The sequence below is a fragment of the Scomber scombrus genome, chromosome 4 (genome assembly GCF_963691925.1).
Source record: "Scomber scombrus chromosome 4, fScoSco1.1, whole genome shotgun sequence".
Taxonomy (NCBI): Eukaryota; Metazoa; Chordata; class Actinopteri; order Scombriformes; family Scombridae; genus Scomber; species Scomber scombrus.
In genome coordinates this window covers 26,239,653-26,263,468 of record NC_084973.1, presented here as the reverse complement: position 1 = coordinate 26,263,468, position 23,816 = coordinate 26,239,653, and the positions used below count along the sequence as shown (strand labels likewise).

Below are 23,816 nucleotides of genomic sequence, written 5' to 3'. Positions count from 1 at the left end.
ATGTACAGTATAGCACAGTCATTAGCATTGTATTCTCACTGAATGAAGCCCTGCACATGGCCTGCACTTCCTTCAACACTGCCTCTCTTCTTTATGACCAGGCTGGAGCTCAGCAGGCAGACAGACAGCAGGCTCTCCCCCCCAGTTGCCCTAAGGCTCCAGACAGATAAGAACAAACACACACATGCACACATACACGCACACAGTTAACTATTTATACTCTAACTTATATTTTTATTCTTCTCCCCTGCTCATGCTTAAGCATATAAACAATTGTTGTCACTGAGGCAGAGAGAAATAGACACTAGAGCCAAATATACTTGAACTCCCAAATGAATGTGCACATCATAGACTGGTACACTAGAGAGCACACACACACACACACACACACACACACACACACACACACACACACACACACACACACACACACACACACACACACACACAAACTGAAGTGTCCTTAGCTTGTAGGCAGCATACGGTACTTTGGAGGTACAGGAAGTGTGTGTCTTTATAACAAGCTCGCTGAAGGAGGCAGAATTACAGTGAGGTGTTTTAGCGTTTGATCTTTTGCCAGCTGCAATTGTTGTAATTTGCAAAAACTCCTACTGGAAAAAGTTGCTCACCACACATTTTTAAATGTTTTCATCGACTATGTCTCTGTTCCATAACCTTCTGCTTATAAATGACTGCATTTTCCACTTTGTCAGCAGATTAATATAACAACGTCTCCTTTTGGCACGCACCACGTGATGTAAGCTGAAACATGCTGATTGTGAACACATATGGTATGCATCCACACATATAGAGGACTCCGCACACAGCCGCGGCAAGACCACCCCACCCCCACTGCTCATTGTGCTCTCTCTTTGCCTTTCTCATCTCATCAACTTTCTTTTCCTGAATCAACATTTTAACTTGTCCAACTTCATTCAGGAAAAAAAAAAAACTTTGTAAGAACTTTTAGGATGCAAACGTAAAACCTCCAGCAAGGGGAGCGTATGCATCCGCAGGTTTACGATGGCTGCAGAGGGGAGGAAACCTTGTTAAAATAGGGGACTGTTTTACTGCTATTTGACACATAATCTCAAACAGCACATGCAGAGCGCAGGACTCTGAGCTTCAGCCCTCTGTGTCTGGAAAAGATAGAGACAGAAAGATGGTTTTGCTTCAGCATTCCAGGCAGGAATGGTTTATTTTTGTTGGAAACATAATTGTCTGTGGCTAGGATTTGGAAGTACATTTTACCCGCCAAACTGCCAGGAAGTGTACATATGGGTGTTACTGCCCTCTTGTGGTGACCTAATGTAGTTGCTTTTTCATAACACAAAAGTTAGGTAAACTTGGATTGGAGAGATGTTTTCCTCTTTCGTTGTGTTAACACAGTGCAAAATAGTCATGATGTCATAAGGTCTGATTTCAATGGAAGCACACAATGGGATTAAACACTGCTTCTTATGATTAGTAAGAAAGATACTGGAGGCTTGCCATGTAGTAGTTTTTGATTGTATCGGTCTAAACTTTGTGTTTTGTTTACAAAACTGTTCTGGAATATAAAATATGATATCAATGTATAAAGATCTGCACACAGAATAAGAATTAACAGTGACATACAAGCAACATTTTGTAGAGAGAGTTACCATGTGCACAATGCCTTAATGAGCAACAATGTATCCATCTGCTTTATTATCTAACTATGAACACCAGACTCTGTGAAGTCAGTTCCACTGGCTTTCATTTGCCAAGAAATCATACTGCAAAGCACATTTGTATATGGATTAAAAAAACAAGATACAACATGTTTATGAGTGAGCTTTAGAGGTGTTGGTTGAACTTTGGAGAGAACTTGCCAAGCAGTTTCCCCCTGCTTTCAGCTGCATGCACACATTTAAGAGTGGCATCGATCTTCTCATATTACTCACTGCAAGAAAATGAAACATACAGTACATGTCAAACGTTTGGACACACCTTCCCATTCACCTAAATAAGAAAGTGTGTATTAACAATTGACTGGTACTGTGTATCTCTCAAAATGTAAACAATTAATTTAAAATGTAAAATATACAAAATATAAAACATAATCTAAAAATGTGTTCCAAAAGTCTTGCAAAAAGTGTTTCTGGTGCATTCCTATTTTTTAAAAATGGTTAAGGAACCGCAAAGGTTGTGACATAAATTGAGGAAGTGTACATGTTACTGGAAATGATCTGTTCACCCTGTGACATCATGTTGATTGTTCAGCACTGGTGAACAACAAGTTTAAGTCGAAGAATGTAGAAATGTGCCCTACGCACAGATAATATGGACACTATCCTACCAGAAATTCAAGAAACTTTCCTTTTTTCCAAATAATTATCTTTAAGAAAAGAGATGCATGAGGGCAATTGCTATTCAAATCAGGTTTAGCTAAAATGTGTGCTTTCAGGAGTATGTGGCTGGATCTCAGTGGTCACCAACCACCTGCCAGTTTGCTGTGTGGGAAAAAGTGATAAGAGCACAGATGTTCCATGGTTTCTCTGCACCCCCAGTGACATCTGATGTGGAAGAAACTATAAAGCTAGGGACCTCTGTATAGCTTTGGAAAAATCAAAAACAGCAAAATAACCAAGCATACAACAAAAGAAGCATCTGTATATAGGCCAGTTTGTTAAACAGTGACACACTGCTTAGATGAAGCGTGTTATAATAGATAAACCACAAGAAACAGAAAGAATAATCTAACACAGATAGGCAGTGCCCCCCTATGGGGATGTGCCATGGACTTGTCCACCCTGAGAAAATGCCCATATAGATCAAAAGGTTAACTATTCTGTTGGTAACAACTTTGTAAGAGCACTGTAAGACACTACTTTGTCATAAAATGTGGGCCTTGTTGGTGCTCACTCTTGCCCTTGTTGTTAGTGCATCAGAGAAAACCAATGACACAGCGGTTGAAGAAAACCTTGCTATAGCCAGAGGTAAACTGATGGTGAGTACAAATGGAAGTGTGTTCAGCATAGTTGACATCAAAATTTCATTTGGATATGTTATTACGTCCCTGAAACATGTAGGATTTTGTGATATCAGAGCAGAGACATGAGCACTTTAAAAGTCTGAAATTAAATATACAAATGTCGAGGGAGGGGGCACACAGTAATAGCATTCAACGAGCAACTGGGGAAATGAGTAAGATGAGGGATAAGCCCTGTACTGTCATGTCAGTTTGTATTCTGCTGAGATACAAAACCTATTTCTGGCACCTTTGATCACACAAAAGAACGAAGCATGCACAATGCTATTTGTCATGCTGTTCTAACAACTGTCTGTTGTCATCCCTGCAGGCTCCTAGTGTGGTCGGATGAGGCATAAAGAAAATGCCCGAGCTCCATCATTTTCTCATGGAGCGACTGGCTTTGTAGTATCCTTGTGTATTTGTTATGTTCCTCCGGCTTTTTGGTGAAATGTGACCTTCCCCAAAAAAACACCACAGACTTTCTCATGACCTCCATCATAAACAAAACAGTGTTTCTACTAAGCTGCCAAGCTCAGTGCCAGCTCTATGAGTGCCTCAAAGCTTTCCAAAACTCCACTCATCCAAGTTGAAATCATGTGGAGTAAGTCTAAAAATAGCTAAACAAATGGATGTGCCTTATTCTTCACAACACTGCCTACCTGTTTTTTCTCCTTGATCCGCTTTTTCCTGTGTAGCCACAACTTGGAATATGATTCATCGGAGGAGAAGAACCCCCGTCTGATATTCTATAACGAAAAGGATGAGGTTGTAAAGGTGAGATGTGAGTTTATGGATCTTTTACGTATCTGATGGGGCTTATCGGGGGAGCACCAGAAAGTCAATGCACATTCATGTAGGGAAGTTTTAAGACTGCTGCATCTGATATGAAATCCTCTGTCACACAGACTCACACAGATAGACTGTGTTTGAAGTAGCGAGACAGAGTTACAAAAAAATAAATAAAAATGAAGGCAAGAAGCAGGGAGAGTGAGAAAGTATATAAATGAGGGTTCCTGACAGCTTAGCAATATTTTTTTGTCCTGAAAAAGTATGAATGTTGATATAAATGATAAAAAAACATTTGTATGTCCCCAAATCATAAGTGTTCCGTTTTTCCCAGGCTCATTTGTTGTTAGCAAAAGCCCCTCAACCTGCATTTAGACCATCATGGGACAATAAAATTCTCCACTGAAACTAATACTAATGAATTTCTCTAGCGTAACCCTCCACTAAATGCATAAAGAGCCATTGTTCTGATTTAATATGAAACTGCCTCCACACTTTATTGCTTTCCTGCGGCCTTTACCTTTTATTTTCCATTTTAAGTTTTATGTGGGAGTTTTTCCTTTTGTCTCATTCAGGTTATAATGTTTGTTTTCATTTATTTTTTCATTTGAGACTGTACATTGACTTCAAATTATTATTTGTTCTTCCAGAGACTAAATTATTGAACAAATAAATTAAAATAAATGAGCAGGAAGAGCCATCATATCAGCAGCAGCTGCACACATTTTTTAATAAGAATCAATATAATGGCAAATCAATCAGCCGAACTTAACTTGGATCAAAAGACACTGTATGTCTGCATGTATATACTTTTGTGTAGCTATTTTTGTATCTCACTTATAGACACACAACTTTATTTATTTTCTGCTTTTAACCTTGAATCGAAATGTCTCACTGTACTCCCGAACATTTTAGACTGTTCCTGTGAAGAAAATGAAGGCAGACGAGATCAGCAGCCTGTTAGACTCGCTTGGTTTCTACAAGAGGTCCCAGAAAGGGGAAGAGGTGCCAGAGGAGTTTCAGCATTTCCCCATGAATGCCCCCAGGGACGAGCTGTGATGACACCTTGTGGCCAAACTCTGCCACTGCACCCTGGCCACATTAATGACGAGTGGGGCCCCAAGGCCAAAACGATAGGCCAGGCACTACTTCTGATGACTTGCTGGCCGAGTGCAGTGTGCAGGGTTTTAGACACTGCTGTTAAAAATCTGGAATTTTAAAACACTGCAATAAATGTTGATTGGAGCAATGCATTTGATGTGCCTTATTTTATTCTCTCACCTTGAATGTTATACAATTTTTAGTGTACATACAGTACATTGAATGACATATCTGTATAGGAATAATTGTCATCATATTTTATAATTTGTCTGCACTTTGGAACATGGATTTTAAAAAAGTGCTTTATAAATAAATATCATTATATTATTACAATTAGTATTTCCTTTTTCTTTAATGAACTGGCATTTTCCCCGTTTTCTATTTGGTCCATACTTTATCTGTGTAGACTTTAGGTAACACATTTTTCTCTAATTAGAAAATGTACTATTGCTAATTGCAAATTTACTGAGCATATTAAATGGCCACTAACTGACTAACAAACTGCCATGCCACTGTTTCAGCCTAATCCTCAACCCGCCTCCTTCACTATAATCTGATTAGCAGTAGTGTCTGCCAGCATGCGTCTGTGTGTGTCCATTTGTATCTGTGTGCACAATGCATTTGTGCATTTGTGTGACTTAAGACAACGAGGATTAGCAGACATAGAAACACAATCACAGTTTTGGACGGTTACACTTCCTGACTTTGCAGCTTGGTCATGATCACCATCTCTACCCACAATGCCTGTATTTTATTCGCCTGTTCCCGAGAACCTGCAGATGGGTCTGGCCTACATGGGAGGTTCTGTGTTCACCAACAACAGGACGGGCGATAGTGACTTCATCAGGGAGCAAGAGGATGTTTCTGGTTGGTTACTAGCAGGAGACTGCAACTGTTTGCAACTGTTATATAGATGTCTAGTTTAATACACTGTAACATGAAACATAGTGCTGTAGAATGTCTTATGATGAAATGTAGTAAGGACATTGAATACATGTTATTATGATTTTATAAAACTAACTTCAAGGGGTAGACTAAATAAATGTAATGCAAGGAACTACTGGGCTCTGGAAAAATTGAATCACCATTGTGAACATTAAAAGTACAGTATACAGTACACTGTGCTGAACATAATCAAGGATCCCCTTAAATTCAAGATGGCACATCTGAAGGGGTTTATCTTTAAATTTTGAAATAAAAACATATCCCTCATGCTTAGCTTCAGTTTCAACTTGTAGTCAGTGCTGTTGTTTTTGCTTTTCTGATGCTCCTGTATTGTAGACACATTTGGGTTTCTTAAAAACTTAGTTAGCAGTTTCATGTTGCCTTATACACTCATATAGTGTTGATTTCTTGACCTCATCTATAACTGGCAAATTACTGGCATTGGCCAAATTAAGCAGTGTCTGTAATTGTGTTTCAGTGCACGAGTCCTTTTTCATAAGGTGTTTATATTATTCTGCCTGTCGTTTGTGTTACTTTTTACGGTGTCTCAATGACACTGAATCAGCATAGTCTTAAATATTAAACACTGAAATCGAACATCATACAACAATCAGCTGTCATAATTTTAAATTGATTGCTAATGTTTTGTTAATATATAACAGATACTGAATGTTCATGTACTGCTATTACTTGCCTTGCAGTGGTCAACGAGCTGGTTTCTCACCTTCCCCTTCAGATGCTCCTGTACTTCAACATGTTTTATTTTCCCTGTTGGTGGTTCGCAGCGGTTTTCATGTTGGAAGTAAAGGTTAGTTAGGTGGTGGGATATTTTTATATACTTACTTGAGTATAGTTTTTCTTTGATAAAGCCTTTAGCTACAGTAAATCACAGCATAGTTTCCTGTCAGCCACCAGGATATATTTAGTATTTAGCATGTAAAAATCAAAAACTCGTGTTAAATTAAAACCACTTAAAGCCTGGAAAACTTGGTGTGCTAGCACCCGGCTGTGGTATCATCAAAAAAGATACTATGGCAAACTCCTCAGATCCAACCCAAAACACTAGGGTGACACAGTAGTTTAATGTTGTACTTGAGATGTGCTGAAACTTAATGAAATTGTACGTTTTACTGTGTTTTAGGTGTTTTTGGAGACTAAATAGTTGTCTCTTAAAGTATCAGAAGTTCTGTGAGGAGAGGATATTTCCATACCTGTTCCCGTACACTGACATACTGATGTCGCAGTTCTGTTTTTTTCAGTTCTATTATCTGCCTGGGTACTACCAGGCTCTTCTCATAACCGGGATGATCCTCTTCACAGTCATTGAAGTGGTCCGACTTTATCTGGGCTACATTGGCAACCTTGAAGAAAAGGTAATTCAAACCAACATCCTCTCTGAACCACAACACAGAGCTCTTTTATGAACTCGTCTCCTGAATAACAGAGCAGAGGAAGTGGATGCTTAAGTATTCTGTCTGTGTGTGTAAACAATCAACTCTTGGCTGCAACTGTCTATGTAGTTTGTGCGTGTGCGTGTGTGTGTGTGTGTGTACGTAAGGGTGTGTGCCTGCGCTTTTATGTGGATACAACCGAAGCACTTGATGCCTGACTGCTCTATCTTTGTATCGCTTCCATCCACCAACCCAAACTCTCTCTCTACTTTGCTGTCATCAGACGCCAGAGCTGGCAGCCTTCTGGCTCCTCTCTTTTATGTTCCAGCTGCCAGTACTGCTGTTCTTCCTGACCGATGAAGGAATTATCATCCTGCCTCTGGAGAGAGCTGTCCACTCCCTCTACCTCTTCTTCCTGCTTGCCCAGATCCTGGCCTCCTTCCTGGCTCTCAGGACCATGACCCAAAAGCTCACCCTCCTATTCCATCTGCGCCAGTTTGGCAAGGTGGACAACTTCCGTCATACAAGGATGAATCCTGCACATGGGCTGCCCTACCACCGCAGTGTACTGCCCATGTCACCTACTCGTGATATGAACCATTAAATAAAAATAAAAAAACAACATCTGTAATTACTGCACATGTTTGTTCATCGGATACTTTTACTCCCAGATTGACTTTCAACAACAGCCAGATGTGAGCTTGTTTATTTCAATCATATGTCACCATTGAAATATAGTTTATCCAACAATCAATCTTTGTGAAAAGCATGTTGTTTCATTCTGCATGACTTGTATTTATGCATTCACTAATTGCATTTGATCTATTTAGGCCACAGTTGGTGTTGAAATGTGTCTCTGCTTCTTTTTCTCCTCCAGTCATGTTTTATGATCTGTAAAAATACACTGCTTGGAATAATAAAGTGTCTGACATATTACATTTTTTTCCCACAACAATGCGTCTTCTCTTTCTCCCTCACTAAAAAATCCAGAATCTATTAATATGCAAATATTTTTCATTTCAAAAGTTTTTACTTCACTGAAAAGTCACTTCTCAATATTTGTGCACTGGACACTTCAAGTTTCTACATCATACTTCTGTAAGTTGCATACTGCACCACAACTGGCCCCAAACCAGTTGTGATGTCACAAATTGTAGTTGTGTTTGCCTTAAATTTTAAGGTGAGCACAGTAAAACTTTCCCCCTTCAGCATATGAATGTGAAAACAGCCTTCTATAATGTCAAAGTGTGCACATACATCATTATGTACAGTGAAGCTCAAAACATCCAACTAAAGGAACAATTATCAAACCAAATATTTGACTGGAGGGACTTTAAGTGTATTTTTTCATTCATTTAACAATAGTTATATTTGATGTGACAGGAAAGACAGGGGTTGACATATATAAAGCATCTCCTTTCAAACTTAAATTGGGGATATTATGATTGCATGGTCAATGCCTCAAACCCCTCAGTTACCCAGACACACCATGTCTGCCTCTTTTTTCCTTTATGATTGCTGATCACTGGTGTAAAATGACATTTTTTCAAAACAGGCCAAACTACATGATTTGGAGAAAAACCCCCACCAATGTCAAGTCTTGACCTTTGCTGTTTATGTTTTAAAAAAAGATGAAAAGCATCATTTTATCCCCACTCTAAATGTCAAAACCAAATGCCATGTCATCCAAACTGCCCTGGGTGACATGACTTTATGGAGAAATAGAGAAAAATACACCACCAAACAACAAAAAGGGCTAAGAAGTACAATACATTGCAATAATGTCACTGGGATTTTTTTTTTCTTCTTTAGTGATGATGAATGATGAAGGCTGGACACAATGGCGCAAAAATGTTAGTCGCTTTGTTCAAGTGAGAATCACATTTTTCGCACATGAGACAAAATGTGTTTGCCCCCAGGTATATAGGAACCTGTTCTTTTATTTCTGGATGGAACAATATGAAACATAAACTTAATTTTTCCAATTTGTGTTCAAGTTGTACCGATGATATATAAAATTACTGCAACTTTTGAAGGTAATCAAATTTGTTTTGTTGAAGTGAAAGAGGTTCAACCTGACTGCAGGGGAATTGTGTTAAATATTTATGACCACACAGTGGCAGTCAGCGACCAAAAGAGGAATGGGGAGGATCTGACTGTGCTGCAATGTCCAATGAGAACAGATTATCATGCAGCACATGCCCTGATCAGGAAACCCTCTAGCAGAGGAATAAAGGTCAGGACTGTCCACACTTGAACATGATACATTATTTGATCATCTAAAACTCTACATGGAAATCAATTTTATATTGTGTTATCTGCACTTGTTTTCCTCTTTTTGGATACTGTTTTGATATAAATTTAAGCACCACAGATGTCACACTTGCTTTACTACAAACACACAGTCAGTATTTTACGCTCCATTATTTCTTTGTTGGTGAGAAATTAATTAAAGTGTGTTACACAGTGTAGTCAACAAGCTGGGTGTGTGAGAGACAGTTTCTGTGATACAACATACATCAAATCTACTTTACATTCAAGTGACAACAAGCCACAGTGTCTGCTGCTCTGTTCATAGAGAACAGAACAATTAAAAAATGTACACTTAGTGACTTGAGTGGATATTCATAAGACATGAGGTCACATTTTTCTGAAACAAAAAATATATATATTAAAAGTGTGTCTATGTATTTATTTATTGTTCAGTCTCAAAATCTAAAGACTGAATCAAGATAATCAGGACTAGATAAATTGCTCCAAAAACATGTGGCTCTTTAACCTCAACTAAAAATGCTCTACGTGTATTGAATTTTATTAGCGTGACCTTCAACCAGTAGTGCTGTTTTGCTAAAGTGGAAGAAGAAACAGCACCAAAATCAAGGCAGCTTTGTTAATTAATTCCTCTTGTACAAAGATGAACTAAGAGCAACCAATGCCAACAACAGGAACAAAGCAGTTTATTCAGTGTTTAAGTGCTTGGCATTGTAGAAAGGAAGGTAGGTTAGGTTAGTACAACTTTGATACATTTCTATTAAGTATAATTGCAGTTGGGATTTTTGGAAATTTAATTGCAACTAGGAAGTTACTATTACTACTATCAGACAGTAGATACAATTATACTCTATTAATCCCAAGGGATGTGATGGAAAGCAACACAGATGTTTTCTGTCAGATCATTTCCAACAGTTAAACCCTGTCATCCCTCTCTGGGTTTCTTCTTCAGCTGATCATCTGATTGTGTTCACCTGCTTGTCCAGCTGCATTGTGTTAGTCATTAACTCTTCCTAGCTTATATATAGTGGGCAGTTTTCATTTGTTTCTTTCAAAACTGCTTTTGGTCTGTCATTACCTGTGATGCTTGTTTGTTGCTGTTTCATTTGGAAGCCACTTCCTTCATTACCAGCACAGACCACTTTTTATGCATGGAGACCTTTACATTACTAGCTGACATCTTAAATTGACCGATGAAAACTTTCATGCCATAACCATGCAAAACATTTCCTGGGTTTGACTGTTGCCTGTAGTAATAGAGGGTAGAATTTTGAGATCACTGTGTCAAAGTCACTTTAAACATGTTTATCCTCTCAGTAAAGCCAGAGAGAAAACAAACACATGCAGAGAGACATCAGAAAAAAAGAGAAAAAGCTCTAATAAAACTGCACGCATCAGGTGGAGCCACAAATCCTCTCAACCAGGCTCTCATTTTCTGGCAGTATTAATTAATCTTATTGTGCCTTGTATTGATTTGTTTTAAATGCTGCTCAGAATCTTTCAATATTTAATCTCTTCTCTCCTCCAACCTATATTCTTTATGCTTGACTGAACTTTATTGATCATATTGCAAAGGTTAAAAACAGCCCTGCAGGTGATGAGCTTTACAAACTGACCTGTGCTCTGTGAACTAGCATTACTTTCACACTCCCCCATCTCAAGAGAGTAGCCTACTGTGTTTTCACCAGGATGCTCTGACATATGCTCTGCATATTTACCAGCTGATGGTAGAAAAACCGGAATAGAAATTCCCCTCTGAGCCACAGTGTTCACATCTGAGGCAGCTCCTCACACCTTTCGTCACATCTTTCGTTTGGTGGAGTGTGGTGAATAATAGCCTTGTACAGTCTAGGGACATAATGTGTCCAATCTCACTAAACATGCTGTTTCCCTCCATGCTTTTTAGCATCCTTTTTAAAAAAACTTCTGATCAAGTTTTCTCCTTCTCCGTCTTCTCTACAACGCTACAGCATAGCATCGTTAGCTGGGTTTTGGCGAATCTGTCATCACCGTAATTATAATTGGGTGCAGCTAAGAGGTATTCAGAAAATTTGACTGACTAGGCTGTGTTAAGCACCGGCGGGAAGCAATATCCAGGACATCACAGTGACATCCTCATCCCTTATTTCAGTAATCCCTCACAGTGGAGAGCACGCCGGTCCTGCCAAGATGTCTGGAAATGCTCCCATCCTTTTAATCCCAGGTGGTTGCATAATGAGTTTTAACCCTCACAAAACTATTGTAGTTCAGCTTCATTCACAAACTGTGATGACAAGTTCCTTATGTGCAACATTTCAAGAGGTTAGTTCAGGCAAATTACAGGATCACAAATGTTCTTACTTAAAGGAAAAGGCTGGTGATATTCTATAGATTGTTTTAATCTATAGAATAGATATGAAAAGACCCAAACATACAATGAACCTCTTATGCTTGATCCTTCTTACAAAGCCTATTCCACTGTGCCATAGAGCTCCATTATTGTCCAAAAAGTATAGTTCAATGAGTCCCAGTATTGCACTGGGTGACATGTTCCTTCATTGACATTAACATGGGCACTGCAGTTTATTTTAAGATATATCCACATATTGTCTTGCTGCCATAAATACTGAACAGAGCATCAAATCCACACAGCTCAAAATAATCCAATAAAATCATTATTTACTTCTGTGTGAGTAACATTTGCTTTTAGATATTATTCAACCTCTTTTAAAGTTAAACTGTATACTTGTGAGCTATTTTTGCTAATTTAAGTCTTCAGTAGAAATTAATGGTCTTGGGGCTGAGAGCCACAGATAGGCTGGGCAAGTATTGACAACAGACTTAACAAGCCTGTAGGGAGTATCAAGCTGCGAGCCTACTGCTAAAGCCTGTGGGACACTGTTCAATCTTTCTCTCTCATTTCCCCAGATACAGCTGATAGAATAGGACCTGGCATCTGCAAAGAAATGGGAACATGACAGTTGATAGGAACACATGTATAGCGCCATTATTTTGAAGCCATTCCTATAACCCAAGTGCTTGCCCACTCAAATCTGAATGAGCGAACTGCCTTTTAGGGGTACAGAATACATATTGCACAATTATGGACTCTAAATGATCTTGGGCCATGAAATTCAAATCTCATTCATAAGCCACTTATATTGTCTCCACCTTATAGCCACCAGGCTCCATTGAAAATGTGACATCATACTGGCAGGCTGGGAATATTGAAACTCAGTCTGAAATTGGCGGCTGGATATTTTCAATTTGGGTCTGATTACCTGGGTGAGGGGAATGGCAGGGCAATTCACTTCTCCCTGTGGTTTAAATGGCCACTCACCATTGCAATACTGTACAGATGAATATTTTATCAGGAGCAACAGTATTAAATCTGCAGGGCTTGGTGACACAGGGAAATGTACTGCCTAAAGGCTGTTATTGTTTTTTTGTATTATTTTGCTATAATTTTGAGAGGGTTTTGATACACGTATATGCGGCGAAAAGGAAAGAGTTTCATCTCTAATGCACACTTGTTTTATTATGTTCATATTTTACTAAAGTCTGGAGTCCTGTAGATATGTTTCCCCACCTTTTACTCTATTGAGAGACTGGAGACTTTATGTAAATGTTGACCTCAAAAAAAAGGACAAGATTTTAATGATGGCTGAGTTTTGACTGGAGGGTGGTGACTATAATGTATCTGTAATAGGTGATGCGCAAAAAATATCACAAATATACGTGAAACGTGTGATTTTTAATACACTGGCATCCGCTTTTTGTCAAAAAAAAAAATATGTTCAAGAACTGTGTATTCCACCACTTGTAAGCTTTAGCAGCTGACCATGTGTGACCAGCAATGGAGCCCAAATCAGTTCTGTCAGGTATACTGCTAGAAGCCAGGCTGTTGGTCTTTAATAGACCAGTTGTCTTGTTGTTCTTATTTATAAAATGTGTACCCATGTAACTGCCTTGAAATACAGTAAACCGACCTGCTCCACACATAGATGAGTGCGGAAACAAGTATTATTCATACTGATAAGGACCTTACTGTTAACAAATGCTTTATTGCTGCTTATTGCACTAAACCAGCTACCAATACGAATAAAGAAAAGTGAGGAATAATTTTTTTAATTGCATGTAAAACATGGCAAAACATCAAAGCATCTTACTCCAGTCTGGCTAGAGCTAACTCTCTCTTTTCTCTCTTAGAAAAATCTAGCCAGAACTCTTGCCAGCAAACCTATCTATCTATCCAACACTAGAAGTTGTAAATCCCCCACCATTACAGTTAAAACCTAACTACACCATAAATGTAATCCATCTGCCTGTCAAATCCCTTGTCCTTGGTGAATTCTACAAGTAACAGATGTTACTGTAAACACTTTATTTGAGGAATGTGTGAAGAAACAGGCCTATGAGAATACAGTTAAAGGAAGCAGCATTATAATACCCACTGTACTTACAAATTATACATAGTTAGTTTAAACTATACTATTGAACATGCTGTATATACTGTACATCACCTACTATGTGTATATACTGTCTAAAGTAACATGTCTTTTTTTTACCATTTAATATTTATCTCAGCACTCATTGCACTATTGTACTATTTATATCCTGTTTGCAGTTTACAGAAATAGTTACACCTGTGTATAGTTATACCTTGTGCATTATTATGAAGATTGTTGTGATGGTGGTTTGTGTAAGTACATTGAGAGCCACTAAACCAGGGTCAAATTCCTTGCATGTGTGAACATATTTGGCCAATACAGGTGATTCTTATTCTGATAGTTGTCGAGGACACTAAATCAAATATACAGTCTTAGGCGCAGTAGCTGCAATGTATATCACACCTGTGACTCTTAAAGTTAAAGGACAATTACATTTACTGAAGTGATATAAGTTGAATAAGGCAAAATTAATGTGTAACTGGAATTAACCTGCTTAGATCATGAAGTGCAATAGACAAAAGCATCCCAGCTCTATGACATGCAGCCCAGTAGAGTAACTATAGATATAATTCTGCTGTTGCTCATGGTCACTGACAGCACATGTAATGAATCAAAATAAAATACTGCTCCTAAACATCCTAAACCCAGCATGGCTAGGCTGGTAAATGCAAACATCCTGTGTGTAATTTACTGACATAATGAGATGATTTCTAGAGACACTGAATTCTAAAAACTTTTCTCTGTTATCTACAGTTATCTTCAGCTTTCATTCAGAGTCACCCGTCTGTGACATTGCCTTTATTGCAGCTCTAAAGCTGCTACTTCTGCCAAGACCGTTGATTAAATTAGTAGACATTTCAATAATCCAAGGTTTGTGAGACAGTTGTCACTCTGACCTACAGTGAGTACAGTTCAGCCTATAATCAAACAGATGACAAAAACATCGCACTTGAGCGAGTGTGAATTGTGGTTTAGCCATTTATCTGATGACCAAAGGGTCTGTTATTGAGTGAGCAGGTAGAGGTTAACCATCTCTCTCAAGGACCCTTCAGCTTGACACTTGACAGACTGACAGTAACCTTGGTTGTTGCAGTGACTGAACACATGAACCATATTTATTTCATCACTTTAGAAATATCATCATTTTTGCTTGAGGTAGGTGCTAACAAAGAAACTAGCACATGCTTTTACGAGATTTAACTGATGTGGGTTTTTTTATTTTTTTATTTAGCAAGGTAAGAATTCAGCGCCTGGTTGCGCTAAATGAATGTTCACCAGGGCTCAAATTAGAGTGCATGTTTTATGACAACAGTCTCATTTTCAAAGAAGAAATCACAATCTTCCACTTACAAATAAACATTGAACTGATAAATGATGAAACAACCCTTGGTTCAAATGATACCAGTCAGATTTTTGCTCATACAGCCTTACTTGGTCTGGGATGAGCAGCAGGTTATAGTGGCTAATGTTAGTAAACTTTAGATGGATGTGTAATGTGTAACTCCATTTGCTGACATTTACTCCCTTATGGATGTCACAGATAAAAATTGTAATGATTTTATTGCAAAAGTTCTTAAAAAGTACTGGACCTAACCTAGAGGTTATATTTTTTTCTTGCTTGTTCCCCCATTCCACTAACAAGTTGTGTACTGATAACATTTTTAAAGCATCTGACCTGAAAATCTTTGGAAATTTGAACATTGCCTCTTCTAGCCAATGTGCCTACTCTTCAGCAAAACTTACATAGCCTTACAATTAATTGAGTTGTGGCTGGACAATGAAAAACATGCATGTCTTTGTTTGTGTTGAAGTGAAAAGATTTCGACAGCAAATGTATGATTCATCTTTCACAATTTGGCTGACCATGAAAATGCAGGTGTTACATACGGTGGCCCTGAGGTGTAAAACACAATATTTCAGGAAGCACAGCATTTTCTGAAATACTGTTTTTGTGTCTTGGGAAAAATAACTTTGTGAATTCTTGTTTTTTCCAAAATGCTGAAATGTTGTTCTTGACACCTCAGGGCCACCATTGTTATGTGAGAGGAGGAGCTGAATTCCTAAATCAGTCATGATGCAGCTACATTATGTAGTCTAATTTGTATATAATTTGTTGTTAATCATACAGCCAAAAGAGGTCAAAAGTCATTTTTCATTTCAGTGTAAATAAGTTCTCAAATCTCACAAAGTTAAAAGTTCTCAATTAAATCTGTTTATTAATGCTTTCTTTGTGCTTAAAAGAAATCTGATTTATGAAAGCTTATTTTGGCCCTTCTATTAAACAACAGAGCAGCAGAACTCCACTTCTAAGCCAAGATTAAGTAGTCGTGAGCCTGCCAGACGTTTGATTCAGGTGAGGCTCTGATAAGCGTTTGAGGTGTGTTCTGACAAAAGTATTAAAGCTTTTAGAGTGTGAGATTCCTGGAGGATATGAACAGTTATACTAATTGATCTGTGAGATGCAGGTATGTGGCATGTGTGCAAACACTCAAAAATGATGATACATTTTTGAATAACAATAATTCATTCAGGAAAAATAAGACCCATTACCCCATTACTCATTATAATCTAAAAATATTCTTGTGAACTGTTTTGCATGTTCTGGCATGCTTGTGTTTTTGTCGGGGCAGCAACAGCAGAAGCAGAAGCCACTGAGCTTCTGAGAATTCTCCACAGGCGCTTATGGGAACACATGTTTTAACTGTGATAGTTAGTCGGATGATCGAGCTGCCTTCAAGCTGACAAACAGATGAGGGAAAACATGGCAGAGAGTGATGCCAGGCTTTTGAAGAAAAGAAAAAACTCTTTTCCCAGTCTGACAATTCTTTATGTGAAGCCCAGTACATCAAAGACAAATAAAGGGGGAAAATATTTGAAGATCAAGATGTAGAGATTAGAATTTATGATCAGCAGTGTAGACACAACTCCCATCTCATAGAGCTGCATTTATCATCACATTTTTCATTAAATGTTTATGCAGGCTGTATAGTTTCTAAAGTGATGGTTTGTTTATATTTATTCTGAAATTCAATCACATGTACTCTGACTGATAGAATGGGTACTTACAGATAGCCTGTGTCAAAAACACTGCTGTATTATTGATATTCACTGGCTATTAACCTCATTAAAGCCTGCAGTTAATGCACCCTGACCATCTCATGCATATTCTTAATGCTCTGCTTAGTATTTTCTACCCATGGGCACTGATAGACTCCTGGGGAGAGAATGGCTTCAATTCAATTAAAACTGGAAGTTCGGTGACTGCTGATCCAATCAAGCTCCTGGCTCTGGTCCATGACAATGACGTGAATGATAATGCCACCACAGACAATCTTGGAGACAGACAGACATGACACACTTGAATCTGGCAGGCAGGACTGTGATGGAAATTTATAGCACTGAAATGAATTAAAAACAATGAGACCAAGCATATGTGTAGAAGTCACTACAGCGTGATGGCCAGATGTCTAGAGATTATGTTGTTTGTTTCAGTTTCAATGCTAGAAGGGAAGTTTGAGGAGAGGGAATAAATCTTCTCCGATGCTGCACTGCTTTGTCAATCTAATGGAGAAAAGAAACACAACACTGAACAATGCCCAAATGAAAAACAGCCCAGATGTTACTGAAATTTCAATATTTACTGTTCAAATAACATTTCACAAATGTAATCCAAAACAGAAAAATGAAATGGCACGACAAGCAGAGAACAGTCAACAAAGTGACTTGGTCATGTAAGTTACACAGCATGTTTGGTAACGTTAGCCAGCATTAGCTACTGGTCATACCATATCATGCTGTAGCAGAAAAGTATAATGAATAGTATTATTATTGAAGTATTCAATCAACTGCAGGAACAATTAATTGCTTTTAAATTCAACTTTACATTTCAATCTCAAGTTACTCTGAAATTTTGCATCAATTTGAAAGTTTTCATAGTGCACACTCACGTAAATGTTTTCACTGGTTAAACCTCTGCTGCTCAGGTTGATATAGAGCAGACCTACGCACTGTTTACTTTATACTGTATGGGATGAATGGTAGAAATGAGAAAGATTCCCATGTTTATTATGACTTAAAACAAACACATCATTGGACAGCACACGATTGTTGAATGATTGCAAGGTTGTCCATGTTGGGGTTAAATTACAGTATAGCACCATAGCCATTACATTTAGGTTTACTTACCTTGAATGGCTGACTTAGGCTGACATGATGCAGCCTTGTTTATTTGGATAGCAAAAGTTATAATACACAATACACAAACACAATAACAGAGGAATGACCACAAAACTGGTGCTAAGAGTGGAAGAGATCAGCAAAGTTACTTTTACATAAATTACATTTTAATTAGCATTGTTTTACATTGTTGGGAACAACATTAAATGCTCTTAGCAACTAATACAACATGGCTTCTGTATTACTAATAATGACATAGGCAGGGCATGTATGTCACCTGCACAGTAATCAGCTACATGAAAACAATGTCAGGCTAAATTAATGAATGAAGAGGGGAAAGTGGTACTCGTATTCAATCTGATATAATAGGTAGTTCAACAAATGTAGACAAATGAAGATATATTTAATTCAGGATATATGGTATGTGAGTGTTATGGAAGAACTACTGTACTGTGTGAATTTGTGAGTGTGTACAAAGCCTTGTATCACTCAGTAATCCCTCAGTACCTTGTGTGACCACCTCCTGCAGCACCACTGCCAGACACTTCTGCAGCACAGAGACTCTGAGCCTCTGAATCTGCAGTTGTGCAGTATTATCCATCTCTGCAGAGGGGCCTCACCGGGTTGATGGCCACAAGCAGACAGAGGGTCACGTCTCTAAATGGTGAAACCCAGGCTGTCTACATTGAAGGCATTAGAGTGCTCATGAAATTGACTATGCAAGACCTTTTGTTTGCAATGACCTTAAGCTTTCGATTAAGAGCTACTTAAAAGTGAAATGTTTGGGCATTTTTTCAACTGGGTCTCATTAGGTAGGTAAAAACCTTTTTGTGTGAATAGAAAGTCACAGTGCCTCATGCTCAAACAGTGCTGCTAAGGATTACATCGACTTATGGTATCTTCAACACGCCAGTTGCTTGTACAACAGCTACACTAATCTGAGAACAAATCTTCCCTTTTGGACTGCACACTTATTGTTAATTAGCATGCACTGCATCTAAATGGTAAATGGACTGTACTTATATATCGCTTTTCTAGTCGTTATGACAACTCAAAGTGCTTTTACACTACATGTCTCATTCACACACTGATGGCAGGGGCTACCACGCAGGTTGCCAACCTGCTCATCAGGAGGAAATGAACCATTCATGCACATTCACACACCGTTGGTGCAGCAACAGGAGCAATTTGGGGTTAAATATATTGCCCAAGGACACATAGACATGTGGACTGCAGGAGGGTTAGTGTTAGTTTAGGGTTAGGGTAAGGCTAGGGTTAATCGAACCATCAATATTCCAATTGGTGGACGACCGCTCTACCTCCTGAGCCACAACCGCTTCGAACACAACCATGTTTTTTTAGGTTCATTCTTATACACATTTCCAGTTTCAGAAAAAACACCACTATTTGCATCACTGTAGTGGGCAATCTTTGCTAACTCACTTATGTTCTCTTTTGATTGCTAAGTACAGCAGGAAGTCAAACAAACAAGTAGCATTCCCTAATTCTGTCATTTAACAGTGTTTCATACATAATCTAAGGGTAATAAGCCCCTGTGGCCAAAAGGAAATTGTTCTTTTTATCAACAATTTTTCATCTCACAAGTGGAGGGAAATTTGGATTTCTGCAGTAGAAAGGATAATTAGCATTTCTGAGCTGAATAATAATTTTGTGTGGAAACAAGATATACATTAATCATACTTCAGATCTCATCCCAAGAGGTATCAATAACTGCACTACCCAGAATGGAGTGTAAAACAACAACCTCTTCTGTCCAAAAGAGGAACAGCAGGACTTCCTGTCAAAAAAAGAAAAAGCATGAATAAATAAAAACATTACTAAATTACAAAAGAAAAGATGAATATAAAACTCTAGCAGCTGCAGCTTTCCCAACATTAGTAACAAGTGCCCCCTTGGCTCCCATCAGGTCTAGCACTGATAGCATCAAATAGGTCTTGACTCATATAAGCAAACTGGCCTTGACCTCAGGATCGACTTGAATGACATCTCTTCTGGGCAGGAAATAGAACATTGTTTGGCTTCCTGGAAGTCTGTTGATTGCGCTTCATCTCCTGAGCTGTGGACGTGCCAGACAAGCACAGGGTGGAAAGGAAAGGAGTGGCAGCCCGAGCTAGACAGACATGTTGTTCCAGTAATGGGTGATTGTAAGTGGAAGCTGGTTGGAGATGAGCTGTTTTCATGTAGTTTTAGTTCACACTACATCTAGCACATCTGGCACATTTATGGTTTCTGATATATTTTTATATATATATATAGACATGTGAGTGTGGGTGCGGTATTGAGAGGATAAAAGTCCTCACTAGGCCCTGATAATAGTCCATTTCGAAAATCTTCCACTTTGAGGTTGGTTTTCACTTTATCTAAATTATTCCTGGGTTTCTATATTTGGATTTGAGGTTAGGGATTAAGGTTGGGTATAATCATTTCTTTACTTAAGATTTTCAGGTTAATTTTAGTTATGATTAGGGATCAGATAGTGAGTTTATTTTAGGAAGTGAGGGTTAGGTGGGGCATTTAAGGAAGCTGAATCCAAAACGAACACCCTGTTTGAATAACAGACTAAACAGACATCATCTTTCCTCTGGAGCATGTGTAATATAAAGCATGTTGGCACATACAGTAGTTCATTTCCACATATTAAATTTTAATTAAAATCCCAGCAGTTAAAGTTAAATTATACTGAATTGGAAAGCCATTGATCATGTAGACCTGCTTTTCTTACACCTGTTTGAAGTATTTTTACATAGCATACAGAGGAGTAGAAATCAGGCTGTGTAGAAAAAATACTCCTGCATATAAGGGAACACAAAAATACACCTTTCTCAACTTCTCCAGCTTTTGAGTCTTGAAGGAGATGCCAGGATGATATTTGAAAGTTCATCCAAAGTTTGAGCCCATGTGTGAACGGGGCATAACCCTTGGAATCAAAACCCCAATGCAGTGATCCACCTGGATGATAGAGACGGAGCTTTACAGAAATTCGGGTGTGCTGTGGTATGCAGTGTGGTGGCAGAGAAGATATTTAATATCTGCCCTGATATTTACAGTTGAACCTGATGGATGTCTAGAGTTGGCTAACCATTAGGATATTTCCTTGTTTTTAACTTTCCCTCTTCACAGGGATCACAGTCATCTGTCTAATTAGTAAAGCATGTTTGTCCAAACTTACATACAGCCTGGTGTGTCTAGTATAAAAAGTAAAGTGAATCTATTTAATTTGTGATTATGACTCACAATAACATGGGGTCATTATTACAATTGAGCACCTTGAGCTTCCCTAAATGGCTTTAGTTTGCTACACCTTTGTTTTACTATTGATTACTGTGGTTTCTTGTAATGCCTTCAAAAAGCTCATTTAAACAATTCTAGCTCTGCCCTCATTGAAATGTAAGATTGAAAGAATAAATCATTAATAAGTTCAGATCCATGGTTTCATCTAAGCAGGCTAAACAGGCTCATCAGTAATGGATGAAAAATGTCTTCATTTTTTTCTCGCTGCTGCTGTGAGAATCAGTCCTTTTAATCACTCGCTCTCTGTGGGATTTTATAGTGTGGCCTGTTGTGACTGCTAATGTCCCCATTGAAGGCAATGTGATCTGATGCTGCAATATGCACTAATACAAATTACAGTACTCCTGTTTTTGAAAGCTTGACGCATATATAAATTACAAACTGGCAATTTGTATGCAGGCTGGGCAGTCCAAATTGATGGTGATTGGCAACGCTACAGACAGTCCCTTGACAATTAACTTAGCTGGGTACTGCAAAGGTGTTTAGCACCTTATAGAGAAATTATAACGATCTGTTGTGCTCAGAAGCACAGAAAAGTGGGATATATGGAAAGAACTGGCTAAAACAAGAATTTGCAGCCTTTAGTTGTGAGATTGTGCTTCACTTACAAAACAATACTTTGCAAACATTTGCATGCACATTCACTATCTGCACACAATTACACAATACACATTATGCCCCTGACTGGCAAACAATTAAGCTATTAACAATTTAATATTCAATGTTTTCCTGATTGAATACCACTGTCCTGCCTTGTGAACATTTGCCCAGGCATTTAAATCTATTTTTTTATGGATTCACAGATCCCCAGAACAAACTTATTTGCTCTCTAATGTGCTCCCTTCCATAAATAAATTTGATTACCGCTGGTACTGCACCATATCAGCTTAGCTCTAGTGCTTATTTAGGTATGGTAGAGAGGAAAATATGCTCAATTGCCCATTTTGTTTGTGCAATCGTGATGCGATTAACAAAACTTCCTCTAAGGGTTTACATAGCTCTTAGGTATAATCTTGAGTATTTTTGAAACATCTCATGTACTTTCTAGGGCTGGGACTGAGGCAACACTGCAGCATATCACCACCCATTGGGCTTGTGCCATCTCCGGATTTCAAGTCATATTAAGAATTATATGAAACCTTGGCTTATTCTTTTGAAACAACATCAAGATATATATTTTTTAAATGAAAATCCTTTAAGCTTTGCCAAGGAGGGAGATTGTTCCTGGGTGCACCAAGCCACTGGTGGTACAGTATGCAGAAGAACTTCAGTGAAAGCCCTTTACGGACTGATGCAATACAGTAGTGCCTTTTCTGAACCTTGCAGTTGAGTAATAAAGTTACAGTGAGTCACTGATACCACAGAGGAATCTGGGATAAATCTGGCTTTTCTGTAAAAAAAATCAAAAACAAGGCTGTCGACTTTGGCAGTCCACCAACATGTAGAAACTGACAAGTGCCTCATCATCTTCCATTATGATTTATGTGTTTATGTGGAACTTCATTTTTCTGACCTCCATTGATCATCAGGTCACTGTAATGGTTCACTGATCTTTAGTTGCTTGCTGCATTTTTTTCTTTCTTTCTTGTGTCTCCAAAGTATTTACACAGCACAAATAGGAAAAAGATGAATGTCATGCCAGTATTTTTCTTTTGATTACCAGTGTTCACCTTGAGGCATTCAGCAACTGATTAATGTTGAGACAAAAGAAATAAAATACTTTTCCTATTTCCTCTCCCCCTGGGAATGACAATACCGTTACTCATTCTCCCAAGGGCTTGTGCTGCCATTTGAAACCTCATAGAGCATATTTGTTTAGAAAAATGTGGTAAAGGACATACAAAATAATCATTATTAGTGACCCACTCTCTTATTCTTAAAATTAAACAATGTTATAGAGCTCTGCCTCCAGGAAATGCATTTTTTTTTGCAACTGTAAATTTTGTATTGACTTATTACATGCATCTCTCATATGATGTTCTAGTATAATTCATGAGGGCATTTCTACAGGGGATAACAAAGTCTAAGATTGCTACTGTTTCAATACATGCATAATGTTGTATCTCTGCATGTAGAGTTTCTTTAAGCTACGATTGTTTGAGGCGTCAATAAAGCACAACATCACTCATTATACTGCTGTCTGATTCCAGGGGAGTGTTAGTCATGGTCTCTTAACAGTATGAGTCCCTTTTTTAAATTCAATATGAAGAACCACAAAGATATGAACTCTGAATAATATCTGACTGGATTCACTATGTTACCATATAAATTATATGGATACATATTTTACACACACACACTCATACATGCATAACATCACAACCATATATTAATGTGTACAGTCATATAGAATACATATAGATAGTCTGTTTATCTATATTTTTGTTTTTATTCTGTTTCTGTTTTATT

General features: G+C 38.2%; 2 protein-coding genes across 2 annotated transcripts; both read left to right on the top strand.

Annotated features, from left to right (window-relative positions):
- The first annotated feature begins 2,863 nt into the window (after positions 1-2,863).
- Positions 2,864-4,871, top strand: selenoe (selenoprotein e). The gene is made up of 4 exons (XM_062418206.1): positions 2,864-2,971; positions 3,324-3,400; positions 3,691-3,769; positions 4,697-4,871. Exons 1-4 carry the CDS (start codon positions 2,864-2,866, stop codon positions 4,838-4,840), a joined length of 408 nt encoding a protein of 135 aa, XP_062274190.1. The 3' UTR covers positions 4,841-4,871.
- A 751-nt stretch (positions 4,872-5,622) lies between these two features.
- On the top strand, positions 5,623-7,822 carry zgc:112294 (transmembrane protein 17A). The gene is made up of 4 exons (XM_062417913.1): positions 5,623-5,749; positions 6,529-6,635; positions 7,087-7,200; positions 7,502-7,822. The coding sequence occupies exons 1-4, from the start codon at positions 5,623-5,625 to the stop codon at positions 7,820-7,822; spliced, it is 669 nt and encodes a 222-aa protein (XP_062273897.1).
- The last annotated feature ends 15,994 nt before the right edge of the window (positions 7,823-23,816 follow it).

Excerpts from the sequence above, each read along its gene's own strand:
- zgc:112294 (XM_062417913.1), top strand. The coding sequence starts at position 5,623 with ATGCCTGTATTTTATTCGCCTGTTCCCGAGAACCTGCAGATGGGTCTG. Across the intron at positions 5,750-6,528 it reads GGAGCAAGAGGATGTTTCTG|TGGTCAACGAGCTGGTTTCT; the intron begins GTTGGTTACTAG and ends CTTGCCTTGCAG. Across the intron at positions 7,201-7,501 it reads TTGGCAACCTTGAAGAAAAG|ACGCCAGAGCTGGCAGCCTT; the intron begins GTAATTCAAACC and ends TGCTGTCATCAG.